General features: G+C 38.3%; 1 protein-coding gene across 2 annotated transcripts; it reads left to right on the forward strand.

The window, feature by feature from the left end:
- Positions 1-405: 405 nt before the first annotated feature.
- LACTB2 (lactamase beta 2) lies at positions 406-15407 on the forward strand. Of its 2 annotated transcripts, none has more exons than XM_050319045.1 (7): positions 406-605; positions 1189-1352; positions 2657-2780; positions 5501-5679; positions 9809-9957; positions 11703-11780; positions 14262-15407. In XM_050319045.1, exons 1-7 carry the CDS (start codon positions 484-486, stop codon positions 14334-14336), a joined length of 891 nt encoding a protein of 296 aa, XP_050175002.1. In that variant the 5' UTR covers positions 406-483; the 3' UTR covers positions 14337-15407. The 2 variants fall into 2 exon arrangements, with proteins under 2 accessions (XP_050175002.1, XP_050174994.1); XM_050319037.1 differs by having other exon boundaries at positions 408-605; positions 11703-11784.
- The last annotated feature ends 3765 nt before the right edge of the window (positions 15408-19172 follow it).

Below are 19172 nucleotides of genomic sequence, written 5' to 3' on the forward strand. Positions count from 1 at the left end.
AAATGCTGCATCCTAAATGGCTCCTAAATGCCATACAGGAGCATATATAGCTCCTATATACTCTGTAAGTGGGCACGTTCCTGGAATATAGAGAAGGCACAGCTGTCCCTACAACAAATCTCCTGGAAGAATCCAGCAGAGCGTGGACCTGCTTCTCCCTGAGCAGCAGCGAGGCACCGACACGAAAAAGGAGGACTGAATTCCCCTGAGAACTGTTCTGCACGAAGGATAACTTTATCCCAGGGGATCGATCACCCCGGTGTCCGTTGCCAGAGCCGAGTGCCAGGCGAGGCCCGGCGGCCGCCCCGCCCTGGCCGCGGGCCGGGAGGAGCCGCCTCACGGCCGGTTCGCCCCGCAGCCGGGCGGAAGGCGGCGCGACCGGGGACCGGGAGGCGGAGCACCGGCTGTACAGGCTTCCGTCTTCCGCGCCGCTGGTGTTGTGAGGGGAGCGGAGCCGGGAATTCGGTGGAATTCGCTGCAAGGATGGTGTCGCTGCTGCCGCGCATCGAGCGGCTCTCGTCGCGGGTGGTGCGGGTGCTGGGCTGCAACCCGGGGCCCATGACTCTGCAGGGCACCAACACCTACCTGGTGGGCACCGGGCACAGGTACCGACCCTGCTCGGGAACGGGGCATGGGAAAGGGGACGGGGCGGCGGAGGTCTTTCCCCATCCCTTTTCCCCCGGCCCCGGTCGCTTCCCCCGCCAGTGTCTGTGCGCTGCCTCCGGAGCGAGAGGCGGCTGCCGGCCTGTTCACAGGTCCCTTAATCGGGGCGAAAAAGAAGAAAGAAACAGTACAGCATTAAATTTTCGGGGCCAGTGCCCGGAGGTGGCTTGGACAGGTGGGTTGTGGAGCCTCGGCCGTGCGACCCTTGGGCGGACCCCTGGGAATTCCCCGAGGGAAGCGGGTGGGAGCCCCGGGCCGCGCAGCTCCCCAGCCGTGCTAAACCGTGGCTCCTGCCACTTGTCCCGGAGTTGTAAATGTGTGGGCTGTGGTTATTATTTATCCCACTTTTTTAAATTGTCATGACACGGGGTTGGAATATCGGGAAGATAGAAATGGCGTCTGGGTATGGAGACATTCGTTATTGCCACATTACTATGCAATCTTTTATTATTATTTGTGTTTCAAATGAACACTTATAATTCTCTGCTGTTTGTATGTCCCTCCCTTTTTTTTGTCCGCGTGTAGAAGAGTCCTGATTGACACCGGAGAGCCAGCTATTCCTGAATATATCAGCTGTTTAAAGCAGGCACTGTCAGAGTTCAATGTCTCTATTCAAGAAATTTTAGTGACACACTGGCATCGTGATCATACTGGTGGAATACCTGATATCTGCAAAAACGTCCCGAATGGTAGGCCAGAGTTTTCAGATACTGAAACCTCATTTCATAATAACATGGAAAGTGTTGGATACATGGCAAGTAAAAAACATTAACTAAATGCCTCTGTGCAAATCAGCTGGATTATTCTTCTGGAATCTTCATTTAAAATACATGTAATTTCATGATACTGTTGCAGTGTGTTGAATGAGAGCAATGAATAATCTGAATATTGTACTTGTAGTACTACAGTTTTTCTTCAACGCCTGTGCCTACCTTCATAGTGATTTTTTCTTTTGTGTGAAAAATAAGAACTTAGATTACCATCAGCAGTTTACATGGTATTAAGTGATGTGAGAAAAACTTGATAATCCTTCCTTTTTACATTGACTGCAGTGACAAATTGATTGTTATCTTCACTTGTGTAAAAACAAATAACTTGAATTTTGAAAAAGAAACATGCATAACTTCGAGATTTCTTACAGGAGCCCACTAATAATTGCTCACAAATTCATAGGCCTCAGATCATGAGGGAAAACTGGTAGGGCAGTCCACAGGTAAATTCTGATCTAAATATGTGTATTCCATGTTGATAAACAGTAGAAGACATTTCTGCTTTGGTATCTGGGAAGAGAATAAGCAGTATGGATAATGCAGTAATTCTTAACATTGTTGGACTTTATCACGGACTTTGTCACAGGCTTTATTTTGTAAAACTGCCAAGTGCTTTTCTGCAAAGAAAAACTGAAAGTGGTGTCTTGGTGAGGATTTTGGGCTTGTCAACCATTGAGCGTGGTTGTAAAGACTAGCAAGGGATATAAACGCCTTCCATAGCTGCTCCAGCCAAGGCATACACAGTTCAGAACAATTAAAGCTGAGGGAAGTTGCAGCTCAAAAAGTCTTCATCCAGCTTTAGGCAAATGTTGAATGATGCTTTTCTGAATCATAATGAGAATGTGAGTGCAGAAATCTTAGTGGTGTTGTAAAAGTTTATGCAGGGTGGCTCTTTATGAGTCAAGAAGGAATATTTGTAAAATATAATAATTGCTGACTTTCCTTTTAATTTCATTCGTGACTGTTTTTTTCATCTTCTAATTTATTGCTGGTACAGAGTACAGTATTCAAAATCAGTGGCTTTCTCTATTAAATGTTTTTGACTCTGGAATAAGGTTGCTTTACAAACATAAAGTTACTCTACAGAATTTGTTGTTTCTAGTTTTGTATTCATACTGTGTGGTAGTTAATAGTACTCATTAAAAAAGTAACCTTCCTGTGGAATTAGCTTTGTTAGTGACAAAATTCCAAACATCAGTTTCTTTACTTTCTTTAAATACTAGACTCGGCATATCGCATCTCTAAGCTCCCTCGTGTCCCTCACTGTGAAGAAACAATAGAAGGAGGACATAAATATTTTTATCTTAAAGACGGAGATGTGATACAGACAGAGGGAGCCACACTCAGGTAAACACCAATTTCTGCAAGTTCTTTTTTCTTCAGAATTCTGACACATACATGTATCCTAATTTCTATGACTGCAAATCCATACATCTAGTCTTTTCAGCACTTATGCATGTGGACTTCCTATCATAGTCCAACAGGTATGTTAATACAAAGAAATCAGTTTTATGAATAAGAATTATCAGGAATTAGCCCTAGAAAAATATTTTCTTTGGGAAAATCAAATAAAATTTTACATGCTTTCTTATCACTTGTACATAAGTAGTTACTATTAAAATTGATACTTTTGTGAAAGTGTATGGTAGTCTGGATGGATTATTTAGCACGCCTTTCTCTTTACTTTAAAAATATTTCCCAAGGAGACACTAAAACATTTAATACTTAAAATGTTAAATTTTAAACCTTGAACCTATCAGGTTCTTGTAGGGTGCCAACCTGGGAGGTCTTCTTGCCAGGGAGTATATTGCCTGTAATGTTAGTTTGAATGAGTGTGAAACGGAACGCTGCTCTGCCTCATGGAAGCACACACACAACAAAAAGGTCTGATCGTTCTCTTTCTAGGCTTCTTACATTACACTTCTAAGGACAAAGTTTGCTTGTTTTCCTCAGTTTAGCTGGGAATTATATCTAAACTTGCAAAATGTCAGCTGGTTGATTGGAAGAAAAAAAAAGCCCCCTTTAGAAAATTTTAAAGAAATTTTAAAAGGGTATTTTTAAAGGGTATTTTAAAGACATATTAGTCCAAGAGCATTTTATTTTGTTAGTGTAAAAAAAAAAAAATTTTTAAAAGAGTATTGTATTGCATACTGAAGACCTTTTGCTTCCCTAAGTGGCCCATGTTTGGACAAAAATTTAAAGATGTAAAACAGCTTTTTAAATTTCAATCCTAGTAAGACAAGAGTAGCACATTTTGAAGTTTGAGGTGGTGGAGGACCAGGCCTAAGCATGTTTGGTCTCAAACATTATGACTGTCACAACAGGAAAGCTGTGATTGGCAGAGAGGATCCCATGGAGATGGGGCAGCACTGTTCTGAGCCAAGTTCCTTTTCTGCCTTCAGACTCATGCCTGCATCAGTCCCACACCCCAGCTCACTTCCTGGAGGGCTCAGACAAGCTGGCTGTGCTGTTGTGGGAGCTGGGAGCTTGTTGAAGTGTGTTGTAAAAATACAGGGCTAGTTAGCCAACACCTTTGAGGACTTTATTGTGAGGATTGGGAGCTTGTTCAAGTGTGTTTTCAGAGTTAAGGTGTTGTTAGCCAACACTTCTGGGACTAAATAGAGGGCTAGCTCCCAGAGTTAAGATGATGATACCACTAAGCACAGGAGTTCCCTGTCATGTGGTCTGGTGTCCTTGTTCAGCCTGGTGAGAATTTATGATAGACATCACAGCCCCTATAGAGTCGTGACGGGGTAGAGCAGCCAAACTTAATGCTTGGTTAAAAGCAGGTATTTTCACCTGGTTAATCCAGTAAGCTCTTTAAGGATACTGTCAGATCCACCACTGGGTCCAAGATAACAGTATCTGCATGTTAAATTTTAGTTAGCAACCTTCAAGTTTTCAAGGTGTGCCAGGCAGTGCTGGGTTCATTTTCCATTGTTTTTCCATGTTAGTGGTTTCCTGGTAAAGTTTCATCAAGAGCTGGAGGATAACACTTCCCACAAAGGCACGATACAACCCGTCATCTTGATTTTGATGTTGATTCCATAGGGTGATGGCTCACCTGCTTTCTTCTGAATACTTTTCTCAGTATTCAGTAAGAGCTGGAAGTTGTTGCACTGGATGGTGCTGCACTTGTGGTCTCCCAGCCCTGGCTGGGAGCTGTTTAGCCTTTCCCTGTACACCATGCTTGGCACCAGCTCTTTCAGTTCCTGATCACTGCTTTGATGCATCTGCCATTAACAGGAAGATTGTGATCAGGTTCAGCAGTGATGCTGGTCGGAGCTGTGTCACTCTCAGTCTGCATCAGCCTCAGTGTAAGGCCTTCTGCCTTTCGGAAATCCTAGTGAAAGGGCACCACAGTGCAGCTCCTTGGCTCAGGTTACCATATATACACACACATATCCACTGTCCCTTTGCTGCATGCTAATGCAGTGCTCATTCAAGATGCGGGTCCTTAATCTTTACCATTCAGATGTTTAATGACCTGTACAGAGAACAGCTACATGGTTCATTGTATTTGGTGGCTCTGCTCCTCTGTGCCATGAGGCTTTCAGGGAAAAATAAATTTTGAGAGATTTAACTTTATCTGGGTCAGGTGCAGAAGTTCAGAGGTAATTTCTAAAGGAGTAGACATCATCCTTAATCTCATTGCTAAGTGCAAGGTGTATGTCAAGAATGTCACGATTTTCAATTTGGAAATAACATTTCAATCTTTCTTTTTGAAAGCTTCAGAGTAAAGCCCTCTAAAACAGAAATTGTACATGGTTAGTCGGCTCCCTTAATGCACTTGTATGATGATGTGTCATGTAAGTAAGGGCATGTCAGTAAGTAAAGTTAGAGATGATGATCTGTGTTCTCTACCTGGTACAAGGAAATGGACTGGCATTAGACAAAGTGATACCCTGGTTACATCAACTTTTCAGCCTTTTTTTGTTAATTTTTTTCTGATTCTCGTGGGCTGCTTTGCAAGTGTCTGAATTTATTATTATTTGTTCTACCTTCAAAAATGAAGCATATTTGCTGTACGAAAAACTGATGCTTTTTTGTTGTTGTTCTTTAAACAGAGTTTTATATACACCAGGACACACTGATGATCACATGATTTTACATCTAGAAGAAGAAAATGCTGTGTTTTCTGGTGACTGTATTTTAGGGGAAGGAACAACAGTAATTGAAGACCTGTATGATTACATGAAAACTTTGAAAAGGTTGTTAGAAATGAAACCAGATTTGATATATCCAGGTAAGTGGTTCTGTTTTTAACTTCTTTCTTTTACTGTGTAATTTTGAAGTATCTCTTCTAAGAATTTGAGAACTCTTATTACAATCAAACACCATTCCTGATGTAACAATTCATTACTTGATAAGTGCTAAGCTAAAATGACTTTATGGCATGGTGGTTTGCAAGACTTGAAAACTTTTAGTGATAGGTATCTTTCCTTCCTGAAATTTCTCTATTTGAGGGTGAATCTTGTGTTTCTGTGCCTAAAGCCTCCAGAGGCCAAAATCACTGTTTGAATTACACAGTAAATTTAGTATTCTTAAATTACTCTATCCATGTGCCTTAATGTTACCCTGGAAATAAAAATAATAGTTGTTCTTTTGGGCCTTTTCATCCCCACGTATTCTACCACTGTGAATACATAGCAAAGTTTTTTGAGAGAGATGTCTGTCCTTTGCAGCACAGATTAATCACAAATTCATCTTGAAAAGCTGCAGAACTGTGAAATGGTTGTCTTAGTTAGTGACATGGGTTAAATTTGAACAAGAGCCAAGAGGCCAAACATGTTCTAAAAATAAGTTACCTATTCACTCAGTCTATGATTTTTCTTTCATTTTTTTCAACTCTTTCCTCCAAACCTTGGGAATACATTTACTTTTCATATAAATCATGTGTCTGTTTGACAAGACTGCATTTTAAGAACTCGTTATGTAACAAAGTCATTTGCTTTTTCAGAGCTACATCTCAGGATTTTTTCTGACTTCTTCTGTTTCATCTTTTTCAACTTGTCATTCTGAGCTACTGTGTCTACATTGCTCCATTAACCATCTATGTTTAGCTTACTGTCTTGTGTTCAGTCTTAAAATAACCTTCTTTTGAAGTAGGTGTCCTTTAAGTGCTTTAAGATCTAAGCATAAAAATGCTATTTAAGAAAAACATCATTATAGATATTCCATGGACATGAAGGCTGATGTAGACAGAATAGCGACTTGGTCATAGTTATTGACTTAACTTCTGTTAAAACAAAAAATATTTTAGCTTCCAGAATCTCACTCAAATATTCTACTCTCTTTCAGTCTGTTCCTCTGATTGAATTTCTGCCTTCCAAAAGTCCATATATGCTAAATTCTGTTTTGTTTATCAATTTTATCTGTTGTATTTCACTCTGTTCTTAATGGTTATGTATCTAGATTACACATTCACCCAGGCTGAATATTTGTGCCTTTTATTTGTGACTGTTTGCTACTGGTGTAACAGTGCTTGTACTGTACTTGCAATTAGGAAGTATTATGTCTGATATTATGCATTTTCAGTGATGGATAGCCAAGTACTGAGTTGGTTCAGAATTAACTTTCTTTTTTCATCCATGCACCACAAAATGTATGTGCAGTTGGGTAGAAGATGGTTATTGCTCAATCAGAACAATTGTTTATGCTGTTGGGTAACTATAGCAGAAGGTAGTTTGCTTTACTATACATTCATGTAAGTTCAGTACTTTGTCTGTACTGCAGTTTTAGGTCTTCATAATTCTTGAACTGTTTTTCTGTTCTCCATCTATGCTTTAGCAATCATGTGGCAGCCTTAGAATTAGATGATTTTTTGTAACAAGCTGACTGCTGGCTGGGTGTAAGTAGCTGAGTTTTACCAATCATTCCCCTTCCATGCTTCTTTTTCAATTTAATGTAGAAGTTGCTCAGGCAGAATACTTAGGACATTTACTTACAGCCAGTATTTGATGAGAATCCTTGGGACAAGAAAAGGGCATTTTAGTCAGCAGAGGGCTCCCCATCCTGTAATAATGAACAATATTCCTTCATAATACAGAAAAAGTTGTACTGGAGTTAGGAATCGGTGCAAAATTTCATGAGCCAGTTGTTTTCTTCAGTTCTATCCTTTGTGCTGTAATTTAAAATAAGACAATCTGTATTATCTCACAATGTGTTACTAGAAAATAACATGAATCAGTCTGATATAAATTCACGAAATGGCAGTCATATTTTGAGAGTGCTTTTCATGTGCTCAGAAACGTTTTACATTTATTCAGATGTAAGTCCATTTATGGATGAAGTTAACTGTATTGCTGTCTTGGAAAAATGATGGATGAGAAAGATCCACATCTGGATTTAGTTCCTAGCTTTCTGACATCATTTTAATGTATGTATATGCATACACAACAGCTAGGGATCACATGATGTAATGGATATGAAGTGCCTTTAACTTTGCAAAATATGGATTCCATTTCAGGTCCTGACATTGGTCTTGTAGTTTAAGTCAGTTAAATCACTTGGAAGAGTGGGAACAGGTTTTCAGATGCCTTGTGATTCCATGTGTAGGCCTTAATTTTGATTATTTTAATGAGACCTCTGTCCTTAGAGAATGCAAGAGAATGGACAGTTCCCATTCTAGTCTCTGCTTTGTATATATTAATGTGCTTTTTCTAAATTTAAAGTTTTGTTATTAAAAATGGTAGCAGTGTTATATTTCTAATTTATTTTTTAAGGGGCAATAGCTTCAGATTAAATGTTTGAAATCATTAAATATAAATGCATATGACAGTATAGTTTTATATTTGCACATTACGTATCTTATATTTATAATACTGTATTTTCACAAGGTAAGCTTCAAGCTATATTTAGTAATTTCAAATGGGCTGAAGTGAGTGTATAAGTTGAGATGTGTATATTTTGACTTAGAGAAGAACAGATTCCTTTGGCACTTTAGTTCACAGATATTCAAAACATGAAAAATTAATAGCTCTTTTTCTATAAGTTGCCTGTCCTCAGGAAAAATAAACTTTAATTTAAAAACCTTAATATTAAAAAGCCATTTAGTCAGTTAACCCAAAGTACAAGTAAAGAATAAGGTGATTTTTTTAAATAGTCCAAGAATCTCGAAAGAAACTATCCAATTTGAATGATACTAAATAGCTTCTAAAAGAAAGCTATGGGTTTTTACAGTATTTTCTTTTCTACTAATTATATATATTACTCAGAGTTTGTAATGGCAGAGCTGGAAATTGCTATTGCTACTTCAGGTGAGTTGAGATATACAGGCAAAGAAATAGGAAATCTTGCTGTAAAAAGCATGTGATGAATATTCATCACATTTCTCGATAGATAAAACATTAATTTCCATGCATGTAATTCTCATGGCTGAAAAGTATTTTTATCTGTCATTTTAGTGTACCATGAGGCAGTATTTGATTTTTCCATAAAGGTTAGTGCTTTACCAATTAAGCCCTTTTGTAAGGTGATTCAAAGACCTGACAGTAAGTTGAACGTTTCTGATCTGCTGCAATCAGTCCAGGAAAGAAACATGTGTGTTTTGTTTATTAACCAGCCGGACATAAAATGACCCACCTGTAACTTTCCCTGTACCTTGCTTATTCCTGCGCTGGCACATTCTGATTGGTTCACTGATTTGTCCCTTCTATTAATTTTTTTTAGCATACTTATGATCACTTATGTTTTTAAAGGAATAAAATACAGTGTATGAATCAGTTTTGAAGATCCGTCCTGGAAAATTACCTGTCACAATTAAAGATACTTCCTCAGTGCTTGCTAGGTAGTCCCCAACAGGACAGTAGCACCTGAATCCCTTACGTCAGCCACTATTGTTCAAAGGCCAGTATCAATTTAAATCATCAGTATCAATGTCCTTTGGGGAGGGGGAGACAGGCAAACAAAGATACTATAATAACATGAATCTCATTTTAAAATCTGCTCAGCAGTGAACTCCTTTCCGTTTTTTCTAATAGCCTAGTCTTCCCTTGCTTTCCTTATTCCATGTGACGTATTCCTTTTGTCCATTCAGACTTTTCATATCCTAATTCTTTCTTTCCATTGTAATGCTTTTCAGTTGCAGACTGTGATACAGACATTCAAATTTAAATTTGATCTATTTATATGATGGGGGAGAAAGACAACCAACCAACCGAACAAACAAAAAAACCCCCACGCAAAATCATTCAAAGAGTGTCTGACAGTTTAACATCAAGGATACTCTGACAGGGTGATACAAAAAGATGCTGCTTCTTTCTTATGACTCTTAAATCTACCAGAGTTTACATAAGAATGTTTCAATTATTCAGTAGCATACTTAATTTCAGATTTGAGTAATAGTGCTCTGGTATGTGTGTTTTGATTTTTAGGTCATGGCCCTGTAGTACGTGATGCAAATACTAGAATCCAAAACTACATTTCTCACCGAATTGCACGTGAACAGCAAATTATAAATGTGTTCCAGAAGAATGCTGGAAAATCATACACATCCTCAGAGCTTGTAAAGATAGTATACAAGGTAATTGTTGATTAAAAGTTTTTAGATCAAGCTAAAGAAAATTGAGGTTATGTTCATAAAATTGTACGTGATGGTTGAAGCCTTTGAGTGAAGACCATGGTGGCCTATTAAAAGAGAGAAAAAAAAATTTCTGCTTATTCAGGATTGACTTATGACTGCATCTAAATTGTATTGCATAAGCACTTCATTGGTGTGAGACCCAGATGGTTCTTACTAACTTTTTATTTCACTATCTAGACGGCCCTAAGCACAGTTTTGCACATAGGATGAAGCAAAAATAAAGTTGTAGTGCTTGGTTCTAAGTGAAAAGTGTAAAATGGCTGTTAGTCACTGATTTGCCAAACTGTGTTTGGAGTCTCCTGAAGATTGGTTAGAACTTCTAGTTCCTGATTTGTCAGTCTGCAGGAGACTGCAGGTGAACTGCAGCTCCAGAGAGATGGATATTGCAACTCATAGGTTGGATAGCTTGTGTGTGTCAGACAGGCGTAAGAGTATTTCTTTGCTACTTCATCATTCTTCATGTAACCTCTGCAATTTCTCCCTGTTATGTGGGGGTTGCCCTTCCTAGCAAGCAGAGATAAGAGATACAGCATTTACTTAGGAGGAAGATGACAAAGTTCCCAAATGGCTTTGGCTTGTGCACAGGTTTGTAACAGCTTCAGGACTCATTTTTCATGGTTCTGCTGACCCCGTTTCCAAAAGAATGACTACATCAAATTGAATGTTTTGCAATGCTGATGTACCTGTGGCAGTTCAGCTTCTGCAGTTTTCCAGCCTGATCAACTAGTTTTTAAGTATACAGCCATTGTCATATTTATGTAAATCACAAATCACTTGTCCTATATATATAAGAATTTTTTCAATACTACTTAAACTCTATATTACACAGATAAGTGTATGCTCTCTTAAGTATTCTAAAGGTTCACAACTTATTTAACTAATTCTCTAGTGAATTTTCCTGCCACATTCATATTATTGAGAACTTTTTAATTTTCAAAAACAAAACAAAAAAAGCTTTACTTTTAGGATGATAGATCTGGAGAGGGGGATTTTAAACAGTTGTCATAGAATCATAGAATGGTTTGGGTTGGAAGGAACCTTAAAGGTCACCTAGTTCCAGCCCCCCTGCCACAGACAGGGATGTCTTCCACTAGACCAGGTTCCTCAAAGCCCTACCTACACTGTCCTTGAACACTTCCAGGGATGGGGCAGCCACAGCTTCTCTGGGCAACCAATGTTACCATTTTTTACCTAATGAGCACTGAAAAATTTTAAGAGATGTTTTGTCCTCCTGAAGCTGTTATATTTTTTAAGTGTTCACTTATTTTCAGATACTAATCACTACAGGATATTTAAACCTATGCAAATGTTGTCGTGGAATAGAAGAGATAGGTATATGTGGAGAAATATGTCTTAAATTTGTCTTTAAAAATACTCAGCTGCACTGACAACCCAGTGCAGACCAAGCTCAGAAGAGCAGTCTTCTTGATGCTGGCCAAAGTTTGCATCATACAAATGGATAATGCAAAAAATGAGCCAAGTAAAAAAACCCATATTGTTAGACTGCTAGTTTAACTGGTGTGAAAATTATTTACTCATCTCAGTTTCCTGTAACTAACTGAATGTTCAGCATGACAATTCGGAAGAGGAAAATGTGTGGTAATAAACCATGAGTTCCATATATTGAAAAAATAATTGATGGATATTTAAACAAACACAACATGCATCTTTTTTGCTCCCATTAGGAAATCCCTGAAAATTTACTTCCAGCAGCAGAGAATAACCTCTTAGTCCACTTGAAGAAGCTGGAAAAAGAAGGAAGAGTGTGTAAGTTGTGGATGGAGGGTAAAAAGAGGGTCATTTTTATTTGCATGTTCTATGTACTGTTACTCATTTTATTATAGTGCATTTTTTTAGAGGGGGAAAAATGCAAGAGAGTAATATACAAAATGGTTGTACAGTATTTCCAAACTTTTAGAGAATATTACACGAAGTATCTGTGACTTGCTTAGAGCACAATGCAGATACCTTTAAATTTTTATTTACAGCATATCATAGAATACATTCCTAATGCTACCATTTATAACTTTGTGTATTTTCTGGAATTCATACCTAAATTTGCAAGTACATAGCATTTTATGGGTTTGCTTTTAAGTTTCTGCATTTCTCAAATGTGTATTTTTGTGTGTATGTGTTCTAGAGATGCTTAAAATCAAGCAGTGTAAATTTTTACAATTTCTGATTAGTACAGTACCTAAGCAGAGCAACTGTATTTAGTTTACTGTTTCTATTTCTGTAATGGCGTGTGCATATGGAAATGTTATTCAGACAGAAGCTAAGGAATATATTTCTTCCTGTTCATTACATAACTGCACCCAGGACTGTCTACTTATACGTAAGCAATTACACAAATATTTACAGCTGTTTCAGATTTTCAGCATTTGCCAGCCTGAATAACAACATAACATTAGTGGGTTTTTTTCAGCTTAGACCTTCTGTTTAGTTTAATGATAAAACAGCTACTAGATACTAATTGATACAACTGAAACTTAATCTTTGTAATAATAATAACCTTTTTATTCAAAGAAAATAGACTAGAGTCACACAAATACAGTCATTACTGAAGTTCAGAAAATGTTGTCTTTAGGATTACTTGCGCAGAATGCCATAGAAGCTTACCAGCATGATACTGCATCAGCTTTTAAATGTTATCTCAATTCTTGGTTATTAATATACATTATTGGCCTACACGTTTCTACACTTCGGCTCCAGCAGATTCCTGAAGGGCATCAGGCGCTGTTGACTGGTTATCCCTTCCTTTCACTAATAGAGTAGTTTAAGAAACAGCATTTTCTGTTTAGATCAAGTAGTGGATAAATTAACTTTCCCTTGAAAGGTAGACTTGAAGTCTTCCCTACAAAAGCCTGTGTGCATCTTGAATATCTGGGAATTACTTTGTCTGAGTGAGCTACAGACTTAAGGGTATTTGTTTGGTTGGTTGGTTTTTTTCCCAAAAACACCATTTCCGTGTTTACTGAACAAAAAGAACTCAGTTTTCTTCAGAAATCACTCTTCAGTTTTGAAGAGACAGCAGATACAGTTATTTGTTCACAAAGAATCAATTGCTTGAAACTATTAATAAGTTTAAATAACTAGAGGAGATACTAATCAGAATAATTGTGACTCCAGTTGGAGGTCCTTGATTCAGATATATGCTCCTGTTTTCCAGGAAGCACAAGAACTGCCCTTTGAAGTTTTTTGGTTTGGTTTGGTTTTTAAACTTCAGTTTGTGCTCACAGAGAAGGAGGAAAACAATCTCATCATAACACTTGTTTGGGGTTTTTTTTGTTGATCTCTGCAGTTGCTGAATTTTTAAATACAAGCCTAGGCCCAGGTCTATGGTAAACACTTAACATCATGTGACCTTTGTCCATTTTTCAGTTCAAATTAAGGACATCTGTTAGGGAAAACATAGCATACAAATGCTTGTGTACTCTCATGGTACTTGCTCATTTGATTTTGATGTCCTTTGATGTCCTTTCCACCTACTCGGAGTTGCAGCATTTCAAGTTTTGTTCTCATTATGGAAGACTTGAGCTGTAGACATAACACTGTCTGCCTAATTTTCACAAAATATTTTTCCCAAGAAACATCTTGTCAGTATCGCTAATGAGTGTGACAGGCACATTACAACCCTACAAGGGAGTTTCTCAATGCGAATGATGGCCATATGCTGTCTGCTGCAGTCACTAATGTACCGCTTCCCACCAGGGATTGCAGTTTTTCTTAGTACATGACTTTTATAACTTCAGTTGGGAGTGACGCTGCCTTTACAGATGAGCACAATATGTGCATGAAAGCTTTCTCCCAGGTTTGGATATAAATAATGTGGTCATTATATCACAGCCAATGAAGAGATAAAAATAATTTGGCTATTCCTAATTTTCCCTCTAAAGTTTGTATACTTCAGAAAGTACAACAAGGGCTCTGCCACCTCAGATTTCTTAATATCTAGAAAGTTTCATATTCTGAACTTTAAATAACTAGAGTATTATTAAACCCTTTTTATTAATCACTCTTGATATTGCTAGGTTACATTTTGAAACAATTATTGTTTATCACCTTCCCTTAAAACTGAACACTGGCCTGAAGGAAAGTATTTCAATAGCTTTAATAAAAAATTACATGTGGACATACACGTGCATGTACAGCTTTAAGTTTGAGATAGTTTAATGTTTATAAATAGAATCTAAGTGTTGGTATGTAATTGTATGTATGTAATTTGGCCTTTTATTTCTTAACAGTACGTGACGAAACTCCCAGCTTCAGATGGAAAAACAATTTATAAGTTACACAAGATTGCTCAAGAATGTATTTAATCTGCACAATTGCTCTATGAAAAAGTATAATGATGAGCTCAGCCTATATGTAAAGTAAAAACTTATTTTTACTTATTTTTTTAAAAATCAGTAACACAGTTTTAAAGCAATGTTACAGTCAGTTAACTAATGTTTTTCATATTGTACTTCATAGGAATTTTAAAAATATCCTGATAGGTACTGAGTTAATATAATGGAATGAGCGTGAAGAACCAAATCTTACCTTTGTTACAAAATGCCCGGTTTTATCATCGGTGGCAGAAGACAAATAGCAAGGTCTTATGAACTTAATATTACGATATCGTAAAGAAATATAATAAACTTTATAAATCAGATATATCAAAAACCTCTAGTAAAAAGAAGAGAAAATATGTTATTCTAAACCTGTTTTCATTTGCTAGTGCTTCTCAAAAAGTGACTTTTTTTGTGAATTTATCTGTACATTCTAAAAAACCAAGTTATTTCTATTCTATTAATAGATGTAAATACTGGGGTTATGTTCCTTTTCTAATTTAGCTGACTGTGCTCATCTTTCCTGGTTGCTCACTGCTATAGGTTTTAACAAACACTGAAAGTAATTTCAGGCTTCTCTGTTTTCTGGTGGAAACACTATTTCTATGGAATTCATTCAGAGGATTCAGTAATTTTAACTAACCAGTGTCAAAAATGCAGAGTTGCAGTAGGATCTTAAATTCTTTATCTTCAAGATTCTGCAAGAATGTGATTATAAAATCTATATAAATTGAGATATGTATTACACACCATATGAAGTTAACCTTCTCTGTTACATCATAACTAACAGTCTTCAAGTTTTCCTGTTAAATCCACTTAAATTACAAATATTTTAACTAAAGGTTGTATTTGATTGTAAGTGTATTAAAGTGTATTAAAATACAATGATGATTAATTTAAACTGTGAGTTCTCTGTGTAGCTTACACCTGAAGAATAGTGCATAAATATTTGCATTACTTTGTGTGTTCAAAGTGTGTGGGATTTAATGATACATACACTTCTTTCAATGTTGGTTCAACCCTAAAAAATAAAAGCAGATATGAAATGTTTTGAAACTACCACAGACAAATATATGTCCCTTAAAACCTTTCACCATTCAATCCTGTACCCTCATTTGTGAAACATGAATACATTTGGATATGTAAAGGCATGTCATCATAATTAGCATTATTTTATGAAGTTGATGGCATTTGTTCTCATCAGATGGGACAAATCCAAAACAAAAATAGTCCCGAGAACAGCATCCAAAACTGAAATATTCTGAAGTAGCAGCCAGACCCCTTCAGAAGGGAAATAATTACTTTCTGCTAAAATGATGCATTTTGCAAATTTAATTGATCTGACTTTTGGCCATGTCATGACATGCACTCATTTTTAACTTGGTGCAGTGCTGTTTTGAGGTCTTTTTCAGGTCTCCTAGTTTTCCTTTCTTTTGTCTTTCTGTTTACTTGCATTTTTCCATTTCAGATTCTTTTTATTTCTTCCCTGCACAAAGATTTTTTTTTTTCAATTCTTTTTGGATTCTTTCTCTCTTCATAGTTACTCAGAAGTTTTCTCAGGGGCTTCTTGCCATTTAATAATTAGTTCTCCTGTAGCTATTTCATGAATTTGTAGTTATCTTTTCCATGTTAGGAATAAAAGCATAACTATCACTACTTTCTTTAAAAAAAAAAGAAATCACATGCTCTTATGTCATTTTGCTTCAGGAAAACAGAAATACCAGTGAAATGACACAGTTTTCTGTCATGAGGTCTGAGCACATAAAACAGGAGAAAAGCAGTATGAAGAGGTGATATCTCATTCTCTTTTTAATCTAAAGAAGAAACGTAATGTTGCCTAACCACTTTTTCTGTTTTACTGTAAGTTTTTAAATACAGGGAAAAGGCTTTAGAATCCAATTAAAGAATTGTTGGAACTTGCAGGCAGTGAAGAGAGCAAGAGAATACAAATCAGAGAACTTCATGTTCTGTGCTGTGCTGCAACAAATGCCTGACATCTTCAAAAACAAAATGAGGAAAAGGGCAGTTTAACCAGAGAAGTCATTAATGATTGTGTATTGTGTCATTGAAAGATGAAGAGCAGAGTTTGCACTGTTACTAAGATGTAATGTAATAAAGGGTGCTTACATCTGCTATGATGTGTTGTAAAGGTCTCAAGACTCCTTGTTGATTTTGTCAGATGGAATGTTTATTTAAAAACGGTGGTAATGTAAGCTATAGGCTACCTATGTATAAAAATGGGGATTAGCCTATCCCTTATGAGAATATGTTCATCTGTGCAGAATGTTAGTTGAAAGTTACAGATAAAAACAAGAGAAGCAGCAATTTCTGTCTCAACAGGCTAGAAGGGCAAATGTCATTTGCTGTGTTAACTTTCTAAACAGCTGAGGACAGAAGCTGGAGGAAGCACAAGTTGTGTTTCCAGCCTTCCTGCCAGCTAATGTGAAGATTCTGTCCTGAGAGATTGCATCATTTATTAGGTTTAAGACGTAGGTGAGAAGTTTGATGGTAATTATAACCTTTTGGGGGTTTCTTGCTAATTCTGTTTCTTGCTTACATGCTTATTTAGACTTCTTTTAAAGTTGATCTTGGTTCTATCTTTAAGCATGTTTGATGACAAGTGTATTCAGGAAAGGTTCCTAAATAGGAAGAGTGTTCTTCTATTTGTGTCTTACTACTGCAGGTGCTATAATACTCTTCCTCTCAAAGTCTCCACAGTCTTGCCACCTCTGTTCGGTTTCCTTGGTGAAGTTTTGAGCACACACATGCACGGGTGCTAGTAGCTTCCCCTGTTTCAGGTGGTAGGGAACTTCCTTCCTAAATCATGTGACCATTTTGAAGCCTAGTGTTGCAAAACATGGATATCTGGAAAGAAACCTGGCAAACATAGACCAGCCACCCACTGGCAAGAAGCAGAGTGAGGGCTGTCTGTCTGGTGTTTTAGATTATTATGGCCCAGACAGCCATATGAAACTTCATGTGGCAGAGGAGGGAACTTCTGATAAAAGGAAGGTGTGGAAACTTCAGATGAGGTGACAGCTTGCCATGTTTTCCATTTCAGTATAGCAGTATAGACTGTGTCATCAGGACAAACTTAAAGCCAAGCTGAAACCAATGGTCTTGGTGATTGTATGACAGGACATCCAGCCAAATGCTCAAGGCACTTGCTGATTACAGCTTGAGGAAAGCACGTCTTGTCCCAGTTAAGTCCTGTTTGTTACATTCTGTGGAGATGAGATGACCTGATTTCTTTTAAGTCTGAGGTGGGAAACAGATGCAAACATACTGCAAAAAGGATTCCAATTTTTATCCCAGCCCAATGTATTTCACAGGTGCAGTATGTTACATCCATGACTACACTGTATGCCATCAGGGATATACTTTCACATTGCTATTGTTGAAATAGTGTTCTGCTTACTTTAGAGTAACCAAATACTAGTGTAGCCAGGGGATTAAGGGATTTCTAGGGTATAAAACATGTTGGGACTGAAATATGAATGCTGCTTCTGTTTAAGCTTAAAAAAAAAAAATACAGCAGTGAAAGGAAATTTTTCTGTCGCCTTTTCTGTATTTTTAAGTATCCTAGATCATCTCCAGACACCAATTATATCTCTCTGATGGTTTTATGAAATTCAGAGGAAACCTCCAAGTATCTACACGGCTGATGAAGATGTTTTATAGTTGAAAAACGTGGATATCAGTCTGGTCCATGAGTCACGACTCCATACAGTAGGAAGAAACGAACCTATTACCAACATCTCATACAATATATTTGATTCATGCTCTCAATTCTGGCAAGGCAAAGCAATACTGATGAAACAGTTGCACCTTAAGTTCTTACCCTAATTTCTTACACTGTATTCATTAGCTGCTGGCAGCAAAAGCCGTTCTGACAACACTAAATTTCAGCTATAAATTAGTCATTTTCTTGATCTTTCTTTTCCATATATCCACGGGGAGTATCTGCCACCCAGAAGCTTTAATAAATAAACATAGCGTGAATTTTGGAGGGGATGAAGGACAGCTGAATTCAGCCTGGATGTCTTCCACATCAGTGTTGATTTCTCAGACCTCTTCATTCATCCCTTTAAACCAGGCAAGAGCCTCCTGTGACTGGGTTGTTTTTTTAATCTATTTCTAGAATCCCTGTTAATGTCTCTTCCATACTTCTCGGTTAGCTTTTCTTCCCTCTCCTTTCTTGGATTCGTTGTTACTGTTATTGTTACATGTTACTTGTTGTTTCTGGCTGCACACTGCAGTGTGAGCGGAGGGGCGCGGGAGCCGCTGCTGGCCTGGTGACACCGGGACCGCCGGCTGCGCCTCGCCCGTGCCCAGAACGAGCCCGGCCAGCGCGGCGTCCTCCTTGCACCCTCCAGGAGCCCGTCTTACAGCTGGCGGGAGTCTGGTGACAACCAAGCTTAGCTTCGGGGAAGGAGAGAATGAAAAAAAAAAAAAAAAAAAAGTGAACCTGGATGGCGGGGGTGCCGGGAGGGAGTGGAGTCCAGCCCGGCTCCGGGGTACAGCCCGAAGCGGGGGGCAGACCGCTCTGTTAGGTCGCGAACCTGGCGGGACCCCCAGTCATCTTCTGTCGCCGCTACCTCGTTGAGAGAGTGAAGTTGGGCCGGTGCCCCGCGAGGGTTTCGGGCTACGGCCAGCGAGTATCCGGCCGGTGCTGCCAAGGACGCAGCACCCCTACCCAGCTGGCACGGCACGGCTCAGCTCGGCTCGGCTCTGCTGACGAGTCCCTGCCACGCCGCGTCCCGGGGCCGCTGCCGGGTTGGTGGGTTCGAACTGCCGCCCCCGGGCGGGCGGAGCGCGGGCGGA

The sequence above is a fragment of the Myiozetetes cayanensis genome, unplaced genomic scaffold (assembly GCF_022539395.1).
Source record: "Myiozetetes cayanensis isolate MyiCay16 unplaced genomic scaffold, myiCay2020 scf1, whole genome shotgun sequence".
Classification (NCBI taxonomy): Eukaryota; Metazoa; Chordata; class Aves; order Passeriformes; family Tyrannidae; genus Myiozetetes; species Myiozetetes cayanensis.

Bases quoted from the DNA above. Each gene is read 5' to 3' on its own strand.
- LACTB2 (XM_050319045.1), top strand. From the start codon at position 484: ATGGTGTCGCTGCTGCCGCGCATCGAGCGGCTCTCGTCGCGGGTGGTG. The intron at 606-1,188 runs GTACCGACCCTG...GTCCGCGTGTAG, and splicing joins CTGGTGGGCACCGGGCACAG to AAGAGTCCTGATTGACACCG. The intron at 11,781-14,261 runs GTGTGTAAGTTG...ATTTCTTAACAG, and splicing joins AGCTGGAAAAAGAAGGAAGA to TACGTGACGAAACTCCCAGC.